Below are 19,624 nucleotides of genomic sequence, written 5' to 3' on the forward strand. Positions count from 1 at the left end.
AAACACCAAAAAATAAAATAAAAGCAATCCCTTTCAAATGCACTGATAATTAGTTGAGAACAAAATCTTGAAATGGATTGAAATGAATGGAAAAATGCAAGGAAATTAATAAGCTTCTCTTTTATACATTTGCTCCCTCTAATTAATTTTTCAAACTTTATTGTGCATTTTTAAACAGGCAGGAGAACGGACCACCCCCTGCTTTGAATGAAGGCGGTAATCCTCGCGAGGGTCCTCAGTGTTGGATCCGACGCCAAGCAGTCTGTCAGACAGTGGAAGTAGGACACTCACTCACATTCAGCCAACGTCAGAGCCGCGGATGTTTATTAGACATACAGATGACGCTATGAACCAGTGGAGATGCTGTTTATACCACGGTGAAATTTGTAAAATCGAACATTAAGACGCAATATACGTAAGGGATAATGTAGAGGGGTCTTGAAACCGCCGGAAGGGGTTGTAATCGCTATAACAACCGCCTCGATCTACATTATCCCGCTTATTACATGGCTACCTACCAAATAAATCAATAATTTGACACAAAATGTTGATTCAAAAAGGAGTTTATTGATTTAAAAACGATTGTATTGCTTCCGCTAAAGAAAATAGTCCGTTCCGTCTCGACGGTTAGAATCCTGCGTCCATAGCAACGCTCTGTTTATCATGGCAACAGTGTGTTATACTTTGCAGCGGTTATCAAGAAACAACACACCGCATTCTGCATTAGAATTCAACCAAGCCATGTAATAAAATTCACTATCGCATCTACCTGACCCCATGGTAGTTTTTTTAAATAATAAATTCTCAAAATATCAGATGGCAGCGTCGATCGAGCGGTAAAACCACATACGGTCACTGTTTCGCGCTCGACTTCTGTCCAGCTGTCTGGAAAGCGAGCGGATGAGGAATGTCTTCAGCTTCTGTTGTTGAGGTCTGAACCATCTGTGATGACTTTAGGCACACGGCACCCGTGCAGACGGGCCAGATTAACATGTTAGCAAGTGGATCAGATTTGAATTAGCATTATAATTAGCATTATAAGTAGACTTTGGACTAAAAGTGTACTTTTTATGCTGTATGTTGGCTAAGCAAAAAAACATATACTTGTATAGGAAAAATTGGATTATTTATTTATATATTTATGTTTATTTTATTTTATTGGTGGTCATGTTTGCATTAGCTAAAGTAAAAATGTTAAAAATGTACAGATTTACAAATTCGACAGTCATATCGGTTATAATTTGTAACTCAAAAATAGTTATCGGTTATCTACATATGCCAAAATGTCTATATCGGTGCATTGGTAGTAGCAGAAATTAAGGTTAATTTATTGAGTGGATGAATTATCGTTATAATTCAAGATTAATATTATAATTAGCATATTAAATGTATGATTATTATAAAAATAGGATTATTATATTCTATTTTTAAGCTTATTTATTTATATATGTTTTATTTTTAACAGCCAATACAAATAAAAAAAGCAAAACTTTACAAATTTATAAATTCGACAGTCATATTGGTTATCATTACTATGGAAGCGGTCTAGTCTCAAATATAATTCACGCAAAAAACATGATTCACACATGCGTAGACAATTTCACATGCATGAAACCTAATTCACGTACGCAATATTTTTTTTCCCAGGATGGTAGGGGAAGACTCATGAATATTCATTAGGGAAGTCATCCCTGATTGGTCTTAACCCCAGTTACGGGTAGGTTTAGGGCGGGGTTAGGGGTAGGTCATCAGACCCCCAGTGGCGGGTAGGTTTAGGGGTGGGGTTAGGGGTAGGTCATCAGACCAATCAGGGATGACTTCCCTAATGAATATTCATGAGTCTTCCCCTACCATCCTGGGAAAAAAAATATCGCTTCACGTACACACACAAAAAAAATTCACGTGCGTGAAAAACAAAAATTTCACAAAAAGCAATTCACATGCGCAAAAATAAAATTATATATTCATAAAATACAAATGCAAAACACAATTCATAGATGTACAACTGTGCACAACTTTTGAATGTTTAAAATGTACGAGTATCGTGTGAATCGCCTTGGATTTGTGTATGTGTGTGTGTGTGTTTGAGACTTTCCTGGCATCCTACACAGAACAGTCGTACTCTTTAGCCAATCAGATTTAAGCTTATCAATCGACCAATCAGTATCACGTGAGGGCGGGCCTACCTGCATGTTACGTCATCAGCTATTCACCAGTTCATGGCTGAGCAGAGGTATGTGCAGTTTCTGTGTGTTTACTGAAGTTAAAGAAGTTCGAGATCAGTTGAAGCAATAGTTTATGAACTGCTGTTTAGTCCACATGTGAACATAAACATTTATTTTTAGTATTGATGAATTTTCATGTCCTGTTCACCACACATTCAACTGATGATAATGATAATGTAATGGCGTGCATATATATAGGAGACATCTGTTTTGTTTTAAACTGCATAGATGCAGACAACCAGTACTGTGATCTTACCATTCATACTGTAATTCTTTCTAAACTGTCATGTTGCAAGCCATCCATTTTGACAGTTGTTTCAACAAGAGGTTGAAAGTGATGCATTGTTACTGTATTCATCTGTCTCCTGCGGACTATATGTACACGCTTTAGGAATAAAGCCCTGCTATTCATGCATTATTAAATGTTCTTGTCAGAATTAAAATATTCAAAGACATAGATACATTTGATGTACATGTTTTATTAATTTGAAGTTTCTGAATCCGTTGGGAATGAAATTGTATATATATATATATATATATATGACTTGATCATGATTAATGTTCCTGTTACATATGAATATCATGAACTGACAATCATAAGTATGAAGCACAACATTCAGTACAGAGAAATATACGTCTCTTCCAGAGTTGTGAGATCCAGTCAGTCTTATGCTTTTAAAGTATACAAATATTGTGAAATACATTAAGTGAAAAGTTAACAAATGAATTGTGTTTAATCCAGTCATCAGCAGACCTCTCTCTGTCTTTGGTCTGATTTTTAAAATAGTAAAAACTAGGGGTGTAACGATACACAAAACTGACGGTTCGGTACGCCCCACGGTTTTGACATCTCGGTTCGGTTCGGTTCAGTGGGGCGTCCTCGGTACGCCATGAGAGTATCGCGATACGTATCGGTGGTGTATCGCGTTTTTTCGGTTCGGTTTGAATATCGTTACACCCCTAGTAAAAACCTATAGTACAAGAGGTGCAGACGGAGGACGTGGGAGATTAAGTGATGGTATTTGAATAGAGTTTACTGAGTAATCTTAGTTGCATAATCTTAATTGCTTCTATGATAAGTAGGGGTGTGCGATATGACGATTAAAATCGTCTTTTGAAGAAATATCGTATAGTATCATGCATTCCATCAGTTGCTGTTCTGGCGCCTCTGTCCCAACATACTGAACAACGGGACGTATATATTCACATAAAATGTTAACGCAGCGGAACGGGACACTGCAGTTCACAAAAGTTCATAATTTGCATGTGCTTTAATGCCTTGTCGGTTAAACATTTAATTCGCGTGCTGATGCGCTGTTCTAACGTGTGCGTTTCTCAGCGCGTACATGTGAAGCTCACATGCACTAAAAGCCTGTCTACCAGCGCCTGGATGCTGGACTAAGTTATCTTTCGAGTCTTATTGTGCTAATACTGTCAAATACACACAAGGTTTACATAAACAAAGTCGGTTATGTCTAAAGTGAGAAAAAAAATTGAGAGAAAATCTGCTTGTCAAATGCGTGTATATTAGACGCGTCACGCGCAGCTCTTAAAGAGACAGTAGTAATAGTAAACACGCTGCCGCTTGTCCTTAAAGTGCGGAAGAGGATTAGGGCCAGGCAATAATAAAAAAAATAAAACCATCTCGAGATTAAAGTCATTATAATGCGAGATTAAACTCGTTAACTTTCGAGAAAAAAAGTCGAAATACAATCTTGAGAATAAACTCATTAAATATTGAGAATAAAGTCGTTGTGTTTCGAGAAAAAACTCGTTAAATTTCGAGAAAAAAGTCGAAATACAATATTGAGAATAAACTCATTACATTTCGAGAATAAAGTCGTTGTGTTTCGAGAAAAAAACTCGTTAAATTTCGAGAAAAAACTCGAAATACAATCTTGAGAATAAACTCATTAAATTTCGAGAATAAAGTCGTTGTGTTTAGAGAAAAAAAGTCAAAATGAAATGTAGAGAATAACGCATTGGATCAGTGTTCATTATAGCCTACTGATAGAGGACATAGCAGAGTTGGATCACTTAGTCAAGCTATATTTTAGACTTTCTTTCAGTAACAAAGAATAGAACATTCTTAGGTCGGCTAGGTCTTTTTAGAAGAAAAAATCAGTCCAATTTGCGCGATGTACTCGCTTTTGTCCAACATGAAATTCAACGAGGTTTCGTGGTTTCCCAGGATACCATAAGACGCATTATTAAACTTGTTGATCCTCAATGTGTGGAATTTCGACGAAGGAGAGTAGGCTACACTTGCGCTGGCCCAAATGCACTCTGGCATATAGACAGCTATGATAAATTAAAACCGTACGGCATTGCCATTAATGGCTGTATAGATGGTTACAGTCATTACATTCTGTGGATGGAGGCGTACACAACCAAATAATGCGTCTTATGGTATCCTGGGAAACCACGAAACCTCGATGAGGCGGCTAATCCGGCTATGCAATGAACACTGATCGAATGCGTTATTCTCTACATTTAATTTCGACTTTTTTTCTCGAAACACAACGACTTTATTCTCGAAATTTAATGAGTTTATTCTCAAGATTGTATTTCGAGTTTTTTTCTCGAAATTTAACGAGTTTTTTCTCGAAACACAACGACTTTATTCTCGATATTTAATGAGTTTATTCTCAAGATTGTATTTCGACTTTTTTCTCGAAATTTAACGAGTTTAATCTCGAATTATAATGACTTTAATCTCGATATTTAATGACTTTATTCTCAAGATTGTATTTCGACTTTTTTTCTCGAAATTTAACGAGTTTAATCTCGAATTATAATGACTTTAATCTCGAGATGGTTTTATTTTTTTTATTATTGCTTGGCCCTAATCCTCTTCCGTATTAAAGGGATAGTTCACCCAAAAATAAAAATTATCTCATTATTTACGCACTCTAATGTTGTTCCAAACCTGTATTAATTTCCTTCTAATATTTTCTAATATTTTTCTAATATTAATATTTTGAAGAATGTGGCTATCCAAACAATAGCTGGTCCCCATCGACTTCCATAGGAGAAAAATATACTATGGAAGTCACTGGGGTACATCAGCTGTTTGGTTACCCACATTCTTCCAAATAACTTTTATTTTCAACAGAAGAAAGAAACTTATTCGAGTTTAAAACAACTTGAGAGTAAATTATGATAATTTGAATTTTTAGGAGAACTATCCCTTTAATGTTAATAAAACAACAAAATGCAAAGAGAAAATCACTCACTGCTGTTGACTGATAACTTTTAATAGTAGCTTTCATAAGTATCTATGTATAATTTATACAGTGAAGTCTATGTTTTGTTTTATTTTCATATTTGTTCATTTTTTTTACTTTCTTCAATGCTACTGTAAAATACACCTACTGTAGCTGAAAACATAAAGCACTGTTTATTTCATTTGTATATTAAGTTGTGTATGTGTAATGTGTATCTTTGATCTTAATATTTAATAACAAAGAAAATAATGACAAATATTTTTATCTTCCCCCCTGTCTGCCATTCTTTTTTATTTTATATTTTGTTTTTATATTAGGTTTTGTTTTTAAAATATGGACATTAGTTTGGCTGTAATGCTCAGTCACAAAATAGTAAAACCAACATAAAAAAGAATCGTGATTAAATCGTGAATCGTGATTTTCCTGAAAAAAAAAATCGTGATATGATATTTTTGCCATATCGCCCACCCCTAATGATAAGTACCTTTGTCTGCAGCATAAAATCAGATTTGCCTGTTTTACTAGGCAAAGTAAAATTAATGCTTCACAACATTGTCCTGTGACACTGAAAACCTTGAGATGACAATACAGCACAAAACATAAGGAAATTAATGTTGAATATATGAATGAATGAATGAATGAGGTATTTATATAGCGCTTACTGTACACCCAACGCGCTTTACAATCATATCAGGGAAACACTTTACAATAAGGTACAATAACTAAGCTAACATTATTTAATGTAGTGACTAACCATGAGCAATACATTTGTTGCTGTGTTTGTTAATCTTTGCTAACGTTAGTTAAAAATACAGTTGTTCATTGTTAGTACACAGTGCATTAACTAATGTTAACAAGATTTTAATGAAGTATTAGTAATGTTGAAATTAACATTAACAAAAAAATAATAAATGCTGTATGTGTGCAGTTCATTATTAGTTATTGTAAACACTAATGTTAACTAATGAAACGTTATTGTAAAGTGTTTCCAATTAAGACATTAATACAAAAAAAAAAAAAGTATAAAAGAAGTAAAGAATAAAGAAACAACATGGATTAAGATGTTTGTGACTGCTATCCAGATGTCATGCCAAAGTTGGTTAATCCTGAAAAATGCAGGGAAACAAAAAGTGTTTAATAATTTAACAACTTACACAAATGGCAAATAAACACTGGGTGCTCATTAAAATAGGTCTATTCACTATTTAAAGAACAATCTTGATGAGGCCAGTGCTGAGAGAGCTAGGGTGGGTGTTGACCACAGATGATTGTTTTGCACTCATTAGTGTGATTGTTGAAGCCGTGAGAGAAGTCTGTACCTGCAGCTAACAACAAAACAAGCATCATTCTTCATTTTTGACACGATATGGGATATCTGATTACCACAGCACTTGCTTACATCAGTTAATAGTTCATAAACTATTGCTTCAACTGGTCTCGAACTTCTTTAACTTCAGCAAACACACAGAAATTAATTGATCAACTGCACATACCTCTGCTTAGCCATGAAATGGTGGAAAGCTGATGTAACATGCAGGCAGGCCCGCCCTCACGTGATACTGATTGGTCGATTGATAAGCTTAAATCTGATTGGCTAAAGAGTACGACTGCTCTGTGTAGGATGCCAGGAAAGTCTCAAACACACACACACACACACATCCAAGGATAAACTCGTACATTTTAAACATTCAAAGGTTTTTGTGCACAGTTTTGCATTTGTGAAGTGTATTTTATGAATATATAATTTTATTTTGCGCATGTGAATTACTTTTTGCGAAATTTTTTTTTTTTTCACGCACGTGAATTTTTTTTGTGTGTACGTGAATTAGGTTTCATGTATGTGAAATTGTCTACGCATGTGTGAATCATGTTTTTTCTGTGAATTATATTTGAGACTAATCCGCTTCCATTCCATTTCTAACATAAAAATTGTTTATGTATATAAAATCTGTATATGCAAAAATTAATAATAATGTTAAACATTTAATTATAAGATATAAACAGTATTTACAATAGGCATCGTTTGTCTTTTCTACCTCCCAAAGCTATGTAAATATTAAACCTCAATATGACAGCCATTTTTCTTCTATAATGTGACATATTTCTTGGCAAAAGAGAATAAACCAAGAAATCAATAAAAATAAATAAACAAACAGTGATATGCATCAAGATTTTAGCAAGCAGCCTAAAAACATGGCGGGGATTACAAATCTTCTATTCACAGACACGATTTATCACAGGCTTAGAGACACCGTGAGCGCTGCCTTTTTGCGATTGTGTCACAAACAGTTTGCTCATGAAAATCTTTGTGTTATAAAACACTTAATAATACCAATACAAAAAGACTAAAGAGGAGTCAGAGGAATTGAGCACAATCTGACCCTAAATGTGCTACGAAACAAACAGAATGTCAGTGTCTCGTCTCATTAGGGTAAGCACAGTGGTTGAGCCCCGCGTTGGGCGCCATATGTGCCAGTCATCCATGTGAACTGAAGTGTGCTCCTTTTAACAATGGACCCTATTAGCTAATGGAAATGTCGCAAATGTTTCCCCGTCCCAGTTAATTGGGCTAAAATGTCCGCTTAAATAAAAATTCACCAAGCAAAGAGATAATGACATCCCGCACTTAAAAAGAACAACGTCGCGTCACAAATTGAACGCTCCTCAATTAATAAAGTCCATCGAGGACGACTTTAACGAGGCGAACCTCTGATAGCGTTGAAGCAGACGAAAGGCGAGAAAGAAGATGAAAGCACGCCAGGCTCATTTCAGATGTGTTAGGCGGCTACCGGACAAGATGCTCCACAATGGACAGGTGATTATGGGAAATGAGGTGGCGATAGAGGCTTTCTTGCGTTCTCCACCTCCATTTCTCATCTGGCTCTCGTTTTATGTCCGCTGAAGGAGGCAAGCTCTCGGCAGAGGCCGAGTTATGACCTCCTCGGGCGGCCGAGGCGAGATTACCGCCTTTGAAACGAGCTGTTTGATGGGAGAGAGCGCACAGGAGAGAGACGCCTTCGACAAATTCACTTCAAGGAGCCACAGAGAAATGTCAGACTAGGTTTAGCGTCCAAAGCCGGCGAAATAGAGAACGCTCTTTGAACTGGAGGATTTGGACGAGACAAAAGATTGTCTGCTTTTGAGTGAGTTGAGGACGGCGAGAGCGAAAACATCTCTGAAGAGGCCTGGACGTTGGATTTCGTTCAGTTGTGAGCAACCCCTGAGCCAAATATGAAATAAAAATGATTGACAGGCCATACACAATTATTAACTAATAAACCGCATCAGTAGAGATGCAAATTAGAAATAGCAGCAGGTGCACCTGAAATTGACAGTTAAATTAAAGTTAACTGACAAAAAATGTCACTCCTGAACACTTCAAAATGATATGTAAAATTATGTCAAAAAGGCTGTTTTTCTTTATGCAAAATATAATTCTTTTGATTTGGGGGTGAAATATGACCTACAAATAGATATGACATGTTCTTGACAGGTTTCGTGAGATGCAGCAGTTTACAGTCGGAGAAAAGTAATCACAGAGTCTGTTGGTGTGCATGTACCTGGGGTTTGGAAGTTGATTCGTCTCATCTCCACGGGGTCTGTGGGGTGGTGAGGGGTGATTTCGGCGTTGTTCAGCAGGCATTTCGTCCGTGGCTCTGACTCTTTCCGTTTGCTGCTTTAAAAAAGGAAAGGAAAACGTGGAGACTAAAATGAAAACTGACAAATGAGATGGAAAAAGAACAAGTGAACCAAATTTTCTGACCCAGTCAGTTCATGATTCAGATCGATGACTCCCGATTTTGAATGATTCTTCTATCTATCTATCTATCTATCTTAGAGAAGCACCGATACAAAATCTCTCATTTTCTCTCAAATCTCTCAATAAATACATTTATTATTTGAATTTAGAGATAGAATGGACATAATGATGAGACTTTGTTTTTTTTTTGGCTGATATATCGGTGCATCTCTAATAATATATATATATATACATTGTGTTTATAGTTAATATAGAGGAAGCTAGATGCTAGCACAAACAAAGCTATACATTGTGTTTATAGTTAATATAGAGGAAGCTAGATGCTAGCACAAACAAAGCTATGTCCACACACAACACAGCCGAGGGGCACATTGGTTTTTCATTGCCATCTAATTAAAACTTGCTTTTATGCTGAGGCAGGTTGTTTTCTTTTGCCCCCTTGAAAACAGCAATAAAGTACAGCTAAGCCTTACCTGTCAGGCTTGCTGCTTCCAAAGAAAGCATTGAAGTGAAATAAATATATAAAAGAGAGAAAACACAACAAGAGAACAAGGGAGAGGAGAAAGAAAAAAATCAATAGAGTGCATTTAAATTCACAGGGCAGGCTAGCAGTGCCAGATTAGGCTCATCTGCATTTGGACAGACCTGTAAAGATGTGTGTTTGCGCATCTCCAGACACCAGAGGTCAAACTCAAGGTCCTGCTGAGGGAGGAAATACTAGCCAGGAGTCATTCGCTTTTAACCTCGTCCGTGAGGTGCTAATGAGGAATAGCTTCCGCACGTTCGCATGCTAAAAGTCAAAGCGGTCTGCTTTGTCTGTGCTCTGAAGCTAATAGCTATTAGCCATCACCTCATTACATTTTGATACGATCGAATTGACTGCTCTCCTCAGCTATGCTTTGAACTCCTCCAAACGATGCTAACGGCTGGGGGGAATATGTCTAAAATAAGCTTAAATCATTCTATTCGCATTTCTTCACCTCATAATGCATTTACAGTGCGTTAGTTTGAAGATAGTTCCACCTGCTTGTTATATAAAGAACAAATTAGGTCAAAAATCCCCTTTTTGCTGGTACTATAAATGGTAGGGACAAACATCAATTCATTAGAATGTGAAAAAAGTCCACTCACTTCTTGTAGAGGAGAATCGCAATGACAATACAGATTATGAAGACCACAGCGAGAACGGGTCCCACCACCCAGATGAGTCCGTCTCCTCCCGTCTCCAGGGGCTGAGGGTCCACGTCAGGAGCCATGATTGGGTCCGTGTAGGGGCTAGATGCGAAGGATTTCTGCACAAGCACAAAAAAGGTTAAAGTCATCTACATTTGTCACTTTATGGTTGTCATAACACCAATTTGTGATGGATTAAAAAGGCTTTTCCGTATATTTCACTCACCCCTCCTGTAGTGTTAAGCTCAGCTAGGATGAAGAACACATATTCCTGTCCAGGGTCCAGAGCCTTGTTTTCAAAGGCGCTATACACTCTCTGATCGCCCAGGGTGAAGGACGACGGCATGGATGAGGGCTTGAAGCTGGCAGCGATGTAGGGCCGCTTCCCGTCCACCTGCTTGAGCTGACGGGTGGTTCGAGCGTGACGTTGACCGAGTCTTCTTTCGCCCAACAGCTGTGGGAGAAAAAACAGCTTGAGAAGATCTGAAACCTGCATCTAAAACACAACATATCAGCATCAAGCAGTGCTAATTGTGAAAACAAAATGGGCTATCTACTATAAAAAACTACATTTTTATTTTATTTTGAAGTCCCAATAAATAAAATGATATATAAACAGAATACACAGCTCCACAGCTCAAGGTCGAGTGGCTAAGCGTTGCAGTTTGCCAGCGGGTGAGGATGAGAGCTGTGTAATTGTCCCCTTTTCCCTGGCAAACCCCTCGGGAACGTTCCCACAATGCTCCTGCGAGAACACTTTCCATGACTCTGGCTCCACTGTGTCTGCGACACAAGGACAAAGACTTGTGGAAAAAAGGGTATGTTCACCTCTTCCAGGTCCAGCTCGTCTGGGTTCTTGATGTGTCTGATCGGTCCTCTTCCCTTCTTCAGAGGAACCACCACAACATAGATTGCCCTGCAAGAGATCAAGATGGTGCATAAAACAAATCCCCCCACAACAGACATCGTTAGTATCATAAAAACATTATCTACATTTCTGTATCCATCAGAGCATTAAAAATGGGAATATGTAGCCAAACAAAACCTGAAAAATACACAACCATGTGAACACAGATGATTAAAATGCAATTCTTAACACAGGTATATATACTGCATTCTCAGTGTGGCCACAAGGGGCACTATAGATAACAACAGCACAAACTTTCATCAAAAATGGATCCATCATTCACACTTTGAAATGCATTTGCATTCTTATACTTGGGTAGAGTGCGTTTCTAGGCAAAGACGGTTTTCCTCACTTTATCAAGTCTTTGGATTCCAGTGGTGGGAAGAGAATGGTCAGCATACTGTCCGGCTCTCTTTTCAGGTCCAACTCAGGTTTTCGGATCAGAATAGGTGGTGCCGTTCGAGCGATGAGCTTGTGTTTGGGTCCACCATCGCTGCTCTCCTGGCAGGTGATTCTGAACTCATAGGTGACGTTGGGTCGTAAATTGGTGATGAGGGCTTTGGTCATCCTAGCATCAATGTCAACCTTCTGCCGGTTGTACTCAATCTGTGGAAGAATGTGCATGGATAAACTGTTCACAATAACATCAAAAACATGTAAATTGAGTCAGGGTCTGGCAGGTACTCATTTGAACAGGATGGACAAAACTAAATCGCTTACCATGCATCGGTATGGGGAACGGCTATCGGAAAACTTCCAGGTCAGCAGTACCGTGGTCTTGGTGACCAGCTTCACGGTGAAGTTCTTAGGAACATCTGTCCAGAAGTGAATGGAGGAAAAAAATTGAGAAAAACAAGTACAGGAGGACTGAAGGGAAAGAAGGCTGACAGAATATTCGGCGTTTGCGTCCATTTTTATTTTTTCCCCCAAGGGAAAGGGGCTTTGGTCCCTCGGAGTGAGCGGAGTGTAGCGTTAGCTGTGAAGGGGAGGGAGGGAGGCGCTCAGTTGGGACAAACAGCACGCTAGACTGGACTGGTGAACACAGAACCACAGGATCGCACAGTACTCTGCCTGCCCTGGCCCGGCAGTGCCGCCCCAACAAGAACATTTGGAAAGCAGTTCCCATAATCCCCCCTGAATGCTTCCAGAATAGCTGAACCCACATTATGTTTGAGTAACCCACTGCTGCATACTCTCAAATTTGGATAGGCACTGCCGTGGCAGAAAGCCTGACAGGAACGAGGACAAACCCCAAAACACAATTGTCATGCCCACACTTGTTAGCAGTGCATCATGGGACGCCATGCTTCAAACCATCCCAGTGTGGGAGCGGGGGGGAAAGGTGAGTACAGAAAAGAGGAATTGTCAGACCAAAAAATTAAAAATAAATAAGAACAACCCAAAGTAAACAAATGTGCCTAGTTTCACTTCAGATTTGGGATCTCCTTGACGTGGTTCTCGCCTGCCTTTGATACTAGGGAAATTTTGTGATTAGATGAGTGAATGTGCTGGGCGTGTCTGACCAATCGGCACTTACCTCGCAAAAACTGATGCTCCTCCCCTTTCAAAACTGACTGACTTTAGCTTACTGACTTATTTTACCTTGTTGTGGGGGAGGGTGTTAGTGAGGTATGTGGCTCCCAGAGAACTTTATATAATCGGGTGTAGGTGCTTGCATTGTAGAGGTTTGTCCCTTGAGGCGGGGAAATGAGCAACCCCTACCTGCTTCATAGGCCACTGTTCGATACTGGATCGGTGGGCTGTAGGGCCCTGGACCTACACTGGTGTGCGCTCGAATTTTCACATCATACACTGCGTTGGGTCTCAGGCTGTTGAGGGTGTAGCTGTTCTCGCTTGCCGGCAGACGCAGTTCCTTTGGTCCGCCAGCCACTCCCATCTCCTGATAGGCCAGTGTGTATTCCGTTATATCACCGTTGCGCTCCGCTAGCACCGGAGGCAGCCAGGAGAACTGGAGCGAGCAGCAGGTGATGTTGGACCCTTCGGTTATTTGAGGATACCCTCGAGGAACCTCTTCCGGGACTTTCAGTTCTCGCGTAGCCTCTTCGCCAAATCCCGATCTGGACTTGGCGGATACTTTGAACACGTACGTGGCCCCTCGGTGGATATTGCTAATGGAATATTCGAACTCCTGAGGGCCGAACTCCAGCGTGGCCAGGGGGCTCACGTCTTTTCGGCCGAACTGCAGCCGATAGCCCTGCACCTCGAGACCCGGAGCGATAAAATCTGGGGGTTGCCAGCGTACTAATGCGGTAGTCTCTGAGTTTTGGTTGACGGAGAGAAAGGGAGGCCCCGGCACTGTAGAGAGAGAGAGAAAAAGGGACATTACATTAACTTCAAATGAACCGTATCTCACTTAAGTTTGCTGTATCAAAACCAAATGTCTTTTCATCCTGTTACTCCCTACTAAAGAAAAGGCACCTGAAACGAATTTAAAAGGATTACAAACCCATTTCCTGTAAAGTACTCTTACATAAGCATGCATTTATTGTGTAACTGCCATAAAGGTGTTAACAACACATATATACTCTATTAGTAACTGCAAATGTTTCAAAATCACAGTCTTATGTCAGAACAGCAACACTATTATATTTTAAGTTAACAGAAGTGACTAGATGGTTGTTGAACAGATCACCGGATGAGAGATGGTGGGTTAACAGCCGTATGATAGAGACGGAGGGCATGAGAACAGATAGGAGGACAAATGACTCCAGAAAAAAAAGGAGAGCTGATGAAGGTGACGGGGAATCATCGCAATCTGCCGCAGCAAGAGGACAACGAGGGTCAGAGACAGCGTGATTGTAGCTCGCTTCCCCTCACCAACAGCACTCCAGTCCACTCCACTGGACGACACACAATCCTCTCCACAGGACCACAGGCACGTTTCCCATTAGGCCTTGCATTAACGGCCACTGTTGACCCACAGCCACTGATTAAGATAGGATTGCGTTTCACACTCACGCCCTCCCCTTCCCTACTTCCCTCTCGCTCTCTGTCCTTCTCATCTCCAGTAGAGGAGAAGCGTCAGAGCTGCTGCGAAAAAGAACAAAATAAAATAACCTTCAGCTAACATGCAATTAACCTGCCGACAGGACTTACAGTGAGTTATATTAGGCGTATAAAGCACGACTGCCAGCTGACATAACTTAGCCCTGAAAAAACTGCAGCGTTGCATTCTGGGCTGAACTGATATCAAAAATACAAAAGACAAGGGCAATATGTCTGAATATAACCGTCCGACTTAATGTCCTCAGCACAGGATGACAAAAGGGCGACATAATTAAAAGTCTTTGATTAATTATTTCTTGTGTACTGTAGAAAAATTAAAGCAACATACCACGAGAGACCATGTTTTACAGCGATTTTACCAAGGTTTTATTTAGGCACATAAGCACGGTGTCATGAGTTGGCTAGCTGTTTACAATTGCAAGGCAATGCAGCAGCTAATATAGATTTCAAACACAGCTGATCCAATCTAATTTTGGATCTATCTAACAGGAATTTATGAACACCATAATGCCTGTTTGTAATCCCATAATCCAAAAAATTCAATTTGCAGAAAGTTCAACTCCATGCCACACAGTATCCTGGCTTCAGACGCGACTAGACAAGAAGCTCCAGAGACCAACAAGGAGCTTCACTCTCCACAATCAGGACTGGAGCAAGTGGCCCTAAGTGGACCAATTAATTGAAGAGAATAACCACAGTGCCGGGAGGATTGTGAGTCATCCAGACTCTCTGGTCCCCGAGCCGTGGCGGCCGTCCAAGCGGGCACTCGTGAAGAACACCTCCAGCCTCTGCATTAGCATGCAATCTGCTCATCTCCCACAAGGATGAAGGGAGACAGGAGGAAATTAAAATAAGGAAGGCTCGTGCTCGATCGGAATCTGGCTAAACTTAAAGACGTTGCAGTTTGCGTTTAATGCACATGGAATAGCGAATGATAAGGCGTATTAGCGACGAAGGGGTTTGACAGAGCACACATCAATCAGTCTGTCGGCTCTGAAGCGAGAACAGAATCAATCATTTCCGTGTCGTTCCTCACGGACAACAGGCAGCATCAATTAGATCGATACAAGGACATCTGCTTTGAGATTAAGGCGCGGTTAACCGATAACGCAGCTCTTTGAATGCAACATTAATAATGTTCGTCAATATGGCTGACACATGACACAAAAATAATACAAAATTACTTTTTTTATTTAATTTTTTTATTTGTACCGGTGTTCATTGATATACTATTAAAATGTATATTATCATTGTGAATTTCTTTTTTTTTACCCAATAAAAATACTAATGCGCACTTCTAGTGTGCATTATTCGCCGCTTGCAACTTGAATGACGGCTCGGTGTGACCGTAGAGCCTGACTGACTGAGTCGCTGTTCTGAAGTGTATCTCCGACATGCAGAATGGCAGCTCGGGGACGGACGGCGCTCTCAGATGACAGGCGGACTTAAGGAAGGTTCCGGGTTTGAAAGGGGCGGGTCGGCCCTTATCAATACAATAAGGCAGGGGCTTAAATTGTCTGACAGCATTATGTAGCAGAAATGAGGCATGAAAGTGCCCCGGAGTGGCTCTTCTGAGCCCCATTGGTCAAGCTTCCCTTCTGTTCTGGCACTTGAAAGAGTGTGATGCCGCTTCTTTAAGTAGGGCTGAGTCTGCCCTTGTTTATTTATTTATTTCTTTTGTCTGCTGTAAGCGTTTCGCCACACTTTCGGAGGCGGGAAGCACAGGGACATCCTTCCTTTGAGCGCCACATCACTGCGTGAGGGAGAGGGCGAGAGACAGGCGTTGAGAATGACATGCATTTGTGGCGGGACTGTCACACTTGACACCTGGGATCGGCACACCTGTCTCGTCAGCGCTAAACGAGTAAAAATAAAACGAGAAGAAACGAGCTAGGCTACGACACCACACATACCCGCGGTACTGTTTGATAACCATATAATATACTGCTTAAAAGAATATCATGGGATTAGCATGATGGCAGCGTCCAAAATTCACTAGCATGGTATTCACTTTTCTATAGTGTACTGGTAATACCATTGTGCATTTAAGACAGGAAAACCACCACAATTCTAACAGTAGGGATGTATCAAATATTTTTTAAATCGACTAGTTAGTGGGTTGTCAGCTGTATAATCAGGCAGGATTAGAGGAAACTCTTTACAGCGCTATTTTTAACACGGCATCTTAAAACAAAATGCGACGTAAGACGCAAAAAAAAGAAAAGAAAAACAGTGAGAAGCAATGCAACAGCCAAAACACATTGGTCTGCATGTGTACAGAGATAAAATGGTATTAGCATAATGGTAGTCTCCAAAATGCACTAGGGTAATCACTTCACTTGTAATACCATGGTGTGTTTAAGTAAGGCAAATCTTCTCAATTCTTACACTTGGGATGTACATAAAATATTGTCAGAATTTACTAGGTAGTGGGTTGTCTGGTGATTAGTTAGCGCGTAGAAGTGAAGCCTTGAATAATCAGGCAAGATTAAAGCTAACTATGTGAAGTGCTTAAACAATTTTTAACTTAGAAACAAAATGCTCACACACACACACAAAAACAAACAGCCAAAACACACTGGTCTGCATGTGTACAGAAATAGAGTACTTTAGTAAATATCATGGTACTAAAAACTCCATCTGCATGTGTATATAAACCATCAATTAGAAAACACTTTGAGTCCAATTTAATGATGCTACGATAGCATGCTGTTTAGCACACTAAATCACTGTTAGCAGACTAATGACTCTTCATTATCTCATTAGTTCAGGTTTTCTAAAAACTAAACTTTCTCTTGCTGTAGCAACATGTGGCTAAGCGCTACATTCCCTTATAGTTTTTATGTACTCCAGACACACTATATAGGCCATGTTTTTTTTCATCTCACTCGAATGAAGTCCCTAAAGGTTCATTCTGCTCCTGTAGCCAATAACACCTGGCCCGCGGTGCGACGGAGCTCGGCTAATGATAACGTTATTATTACTGACCTGCTCCCTTCGTCACCACCAGCTTGGGTTTGCTGCGGGCACCGTCTCCTTTGGTGGTGTAGGCGGCCACGGTGATGGAGTACGTGGTGTCAGGTTGCAGGCCCCCGATGACCATCTCCTGTGTTTAATGGACATGAAGAGGGAAGTTAGCACTATGTTAGGAACGGATAAAAAAAAAAAAAAGACTTTACGATATGTCACCTGCACAGGCCCGGCGTCAGTTTCCCCTCTTTTCAATGTCACAACCTGCAATCTGTACTCTGCCGTCTTGTTTTTATTTTTAAAAGAATATTAACCTAGCAACTTGTCACATTAATAAAGAATGTGCAATCACATTTCATTTGGAGAACTTTTGAGATATATGTAAATATATAAAGTTATATTTTATATATTATTTATAATATCTTGTTTTAGGACAACTTTGATGAACTTTTTTGATCCACTTCAAATGTTGACTACTGTAGCCTATGTATATATATATATATATATACATGTGTGTTACAGATATGATCTATAACTGTAAAGAAATTAAATATGTGTATATATATATATATATATATATATATATATATATATGTATATATATATATATATATATATATGTATATATATATATATATATTTATTTAATTTCTCTACAGATATAATAATAAAATAACAAATAATAACAACAGTAACAAATATAAACAAATACTATTATTTATTTAATTCACACACACATATATAATAATTTACACATGTACACACAATTTATTTGTAGACATATATTTGATATAATATGTATATATATATTTTTATTATATAAACAGTGTAAATATAATAATATTTAATCATATATATATATCACACACATATATTATTTATTTATAGATATAAATTGTATATATTAAAGATATTTTATATTTGTATTGCATTTACATCAGTGCATGTTTTCTATTATGTATCTGTTAAATATTTTCTTTTATAAAATATTTAAAATATAAAGTATTTTTCTCAATTTTTTTTTCTTAAGGTTCATTTTTCTACTGTAGCCTATCATTATTAATTACATTTTTTACCCAATTTAATAATTACATTAATAATGACAATAAACAATTGTTCCATGAAATGTAGTTATTGTATGTCGTTTGATATCTCTCACACACACACACACACAGTATAAATATATTATTATATTATAAATATTTCAATAAATAATAGATAAATATATACTATATAGATATATACTGCAATGTGGCTCATTATTATTGGCATTTAGCGTGTCATCTAGTTTGACCAGGTTATCTTACGATTCCTGCTCATCTATAACACGTCATGTCTGTGAATTAATTCAACAGAGCCTGAGCAAACAGACCGTCAGAATAATGAATTTCTTGGGGTCGACCGGGAAGCTGTGCGCACACACACACACACTTCTGACGGGCCCCTATTTTCCAATATTTCACGTGAAAGCGAGTGAGCTTTGATCAGCGCGCATGACGGAGAGGAAATTAATGGCAAGCGCTCGCGGAGGAAAAAAGCACCTGCGGGTCCCGCTGCTAACAGAGGACTGAGCTTCACATCAAACCTGTTCGTGCAATCTAGGGGTTACACAACTGATCCATTTATAAAAATAAATAAAACTCCATTTCTTTAAAAGGAACAAAAATAAGCACAAAATAAGCTTCATCTTTGATGCAAAACATCACAGCACAAAACACACTCGTCCATGCCAGGCATAAAAGAACCCTGATGTTACATCATTCCCCCTGTGCATTTTTCTGTAGTCGTCACACACACACACACACACAATGGACATGAGGTTGCATTGGTTGTTTTCTCTCTGTTGGATCATTCTAAAAATCTGGCAATGCAAGAAAACTCTTTAAACGAGAGACTTCTGACACAAAACTCTACGTGTCAATCCATTTTCCGTGATTAGTTGTGGGTTTAGGCCGACTGCTACAAACACACTCATCGGCCGGGTGGGTCTGATGTAACATCACAGGTCCTCAGATCACAGCGCACTCTCGCCGACAGCCATACTCACGTATTCAGCTGTGTCGTCCATTTCCCACTAACATCCCCCACCCGGGAGGAGAAAGAGGGAGCGCGGTTTGAAAGAGAGGGAGAAGACAGACAGACAGAAAGAAAGAGAGGAAAGCGTAAGACGAAACAAGGTAAAAGTGCCAAGGAAATGGAAGAACGGCAGAGTGTTTTAAAGTAGGTCAGTGTGGATTAGGGTGAAAAAAAAATGGTGAAGATTGAAGACGAGGCAGGAAATTGAGTGGCCGCCGCTATCTGAGCGTGTCATTCCTGCAGCTTTTTCCCGCCATTT

The 19,624-nt window shown here is 39.2% G+C and overlaps 1 protein-coding gene across 8 annotated transcripts in view; it reads right to left on the reverse strand.

Annotated features, from left to right (window-relative positions):
* The window catches only part of ptprsa (protein tyrosine phosphatase receptor type Sa), a 212,311-nt gene that overhangs the window by 29,483 nt on the left and 163,204 nt on the right, over window positions 1-19,624 (reverse strand). For 4 of the 8 annotated variants that reach the window (XM_084415705.1, XM_084415704.1, XM_084415706.1 and 1 more), the window contains 9 exons: window positions 17,308-17,425; window positions 13,015-13,608; window positions 12,013-12,107; window positions 11,645-11,898; window positions 11,214-11,301; window positions 10,612-10,839; window positions 10,344-10,504; window positions 9,686-9,700; window positions 9,013-9,128 (listed from right to left, as the gene is read on the reverse strand). In XM_084415705.1, the coding sequence (XP_084271831.1) occupies window positions 9,013-9,128; window positions 9,686-9,700; window positions 10,344-10,504; window positions 10,612-10,839; window positions 11,214-11,301; window positions 11,645-11,898; window positions 12,013-12,107; window positions 13,015-13,608; window positions 17,308-17,425 (1,669 nt within the window). The remainder of the gene's footprint in view (window positions 1-9,012; window positions 9,129-9,685; window positions 9,701-10,343; window positions 10,505-10,611; window positions 10,840-11,213; window positions 11,302-11,644; window positions 11,899-12,012; window positions 12,108-13,014; window positions 13,609-17,307; window positions 17,426-19,624) is intronic. The other 4 variants (XM_084415711.1, XM_084415709.1, XM_084415710.1 and 1 more) reach the window with 2 other exon arrangements.

This window comes from Rutilus rutilus (assembly GCF_951802725.1).
Source record: "Rutilus rutilus genome assembly, chromosome: 8".
Taxonomy (NCBI): domain Eukaryota; kingdom Metazoa; phylum Chordata; class Actinopteri; order Cypriniformes; family Leuciscidae; genus Rutilus; species Rutilus rutilus.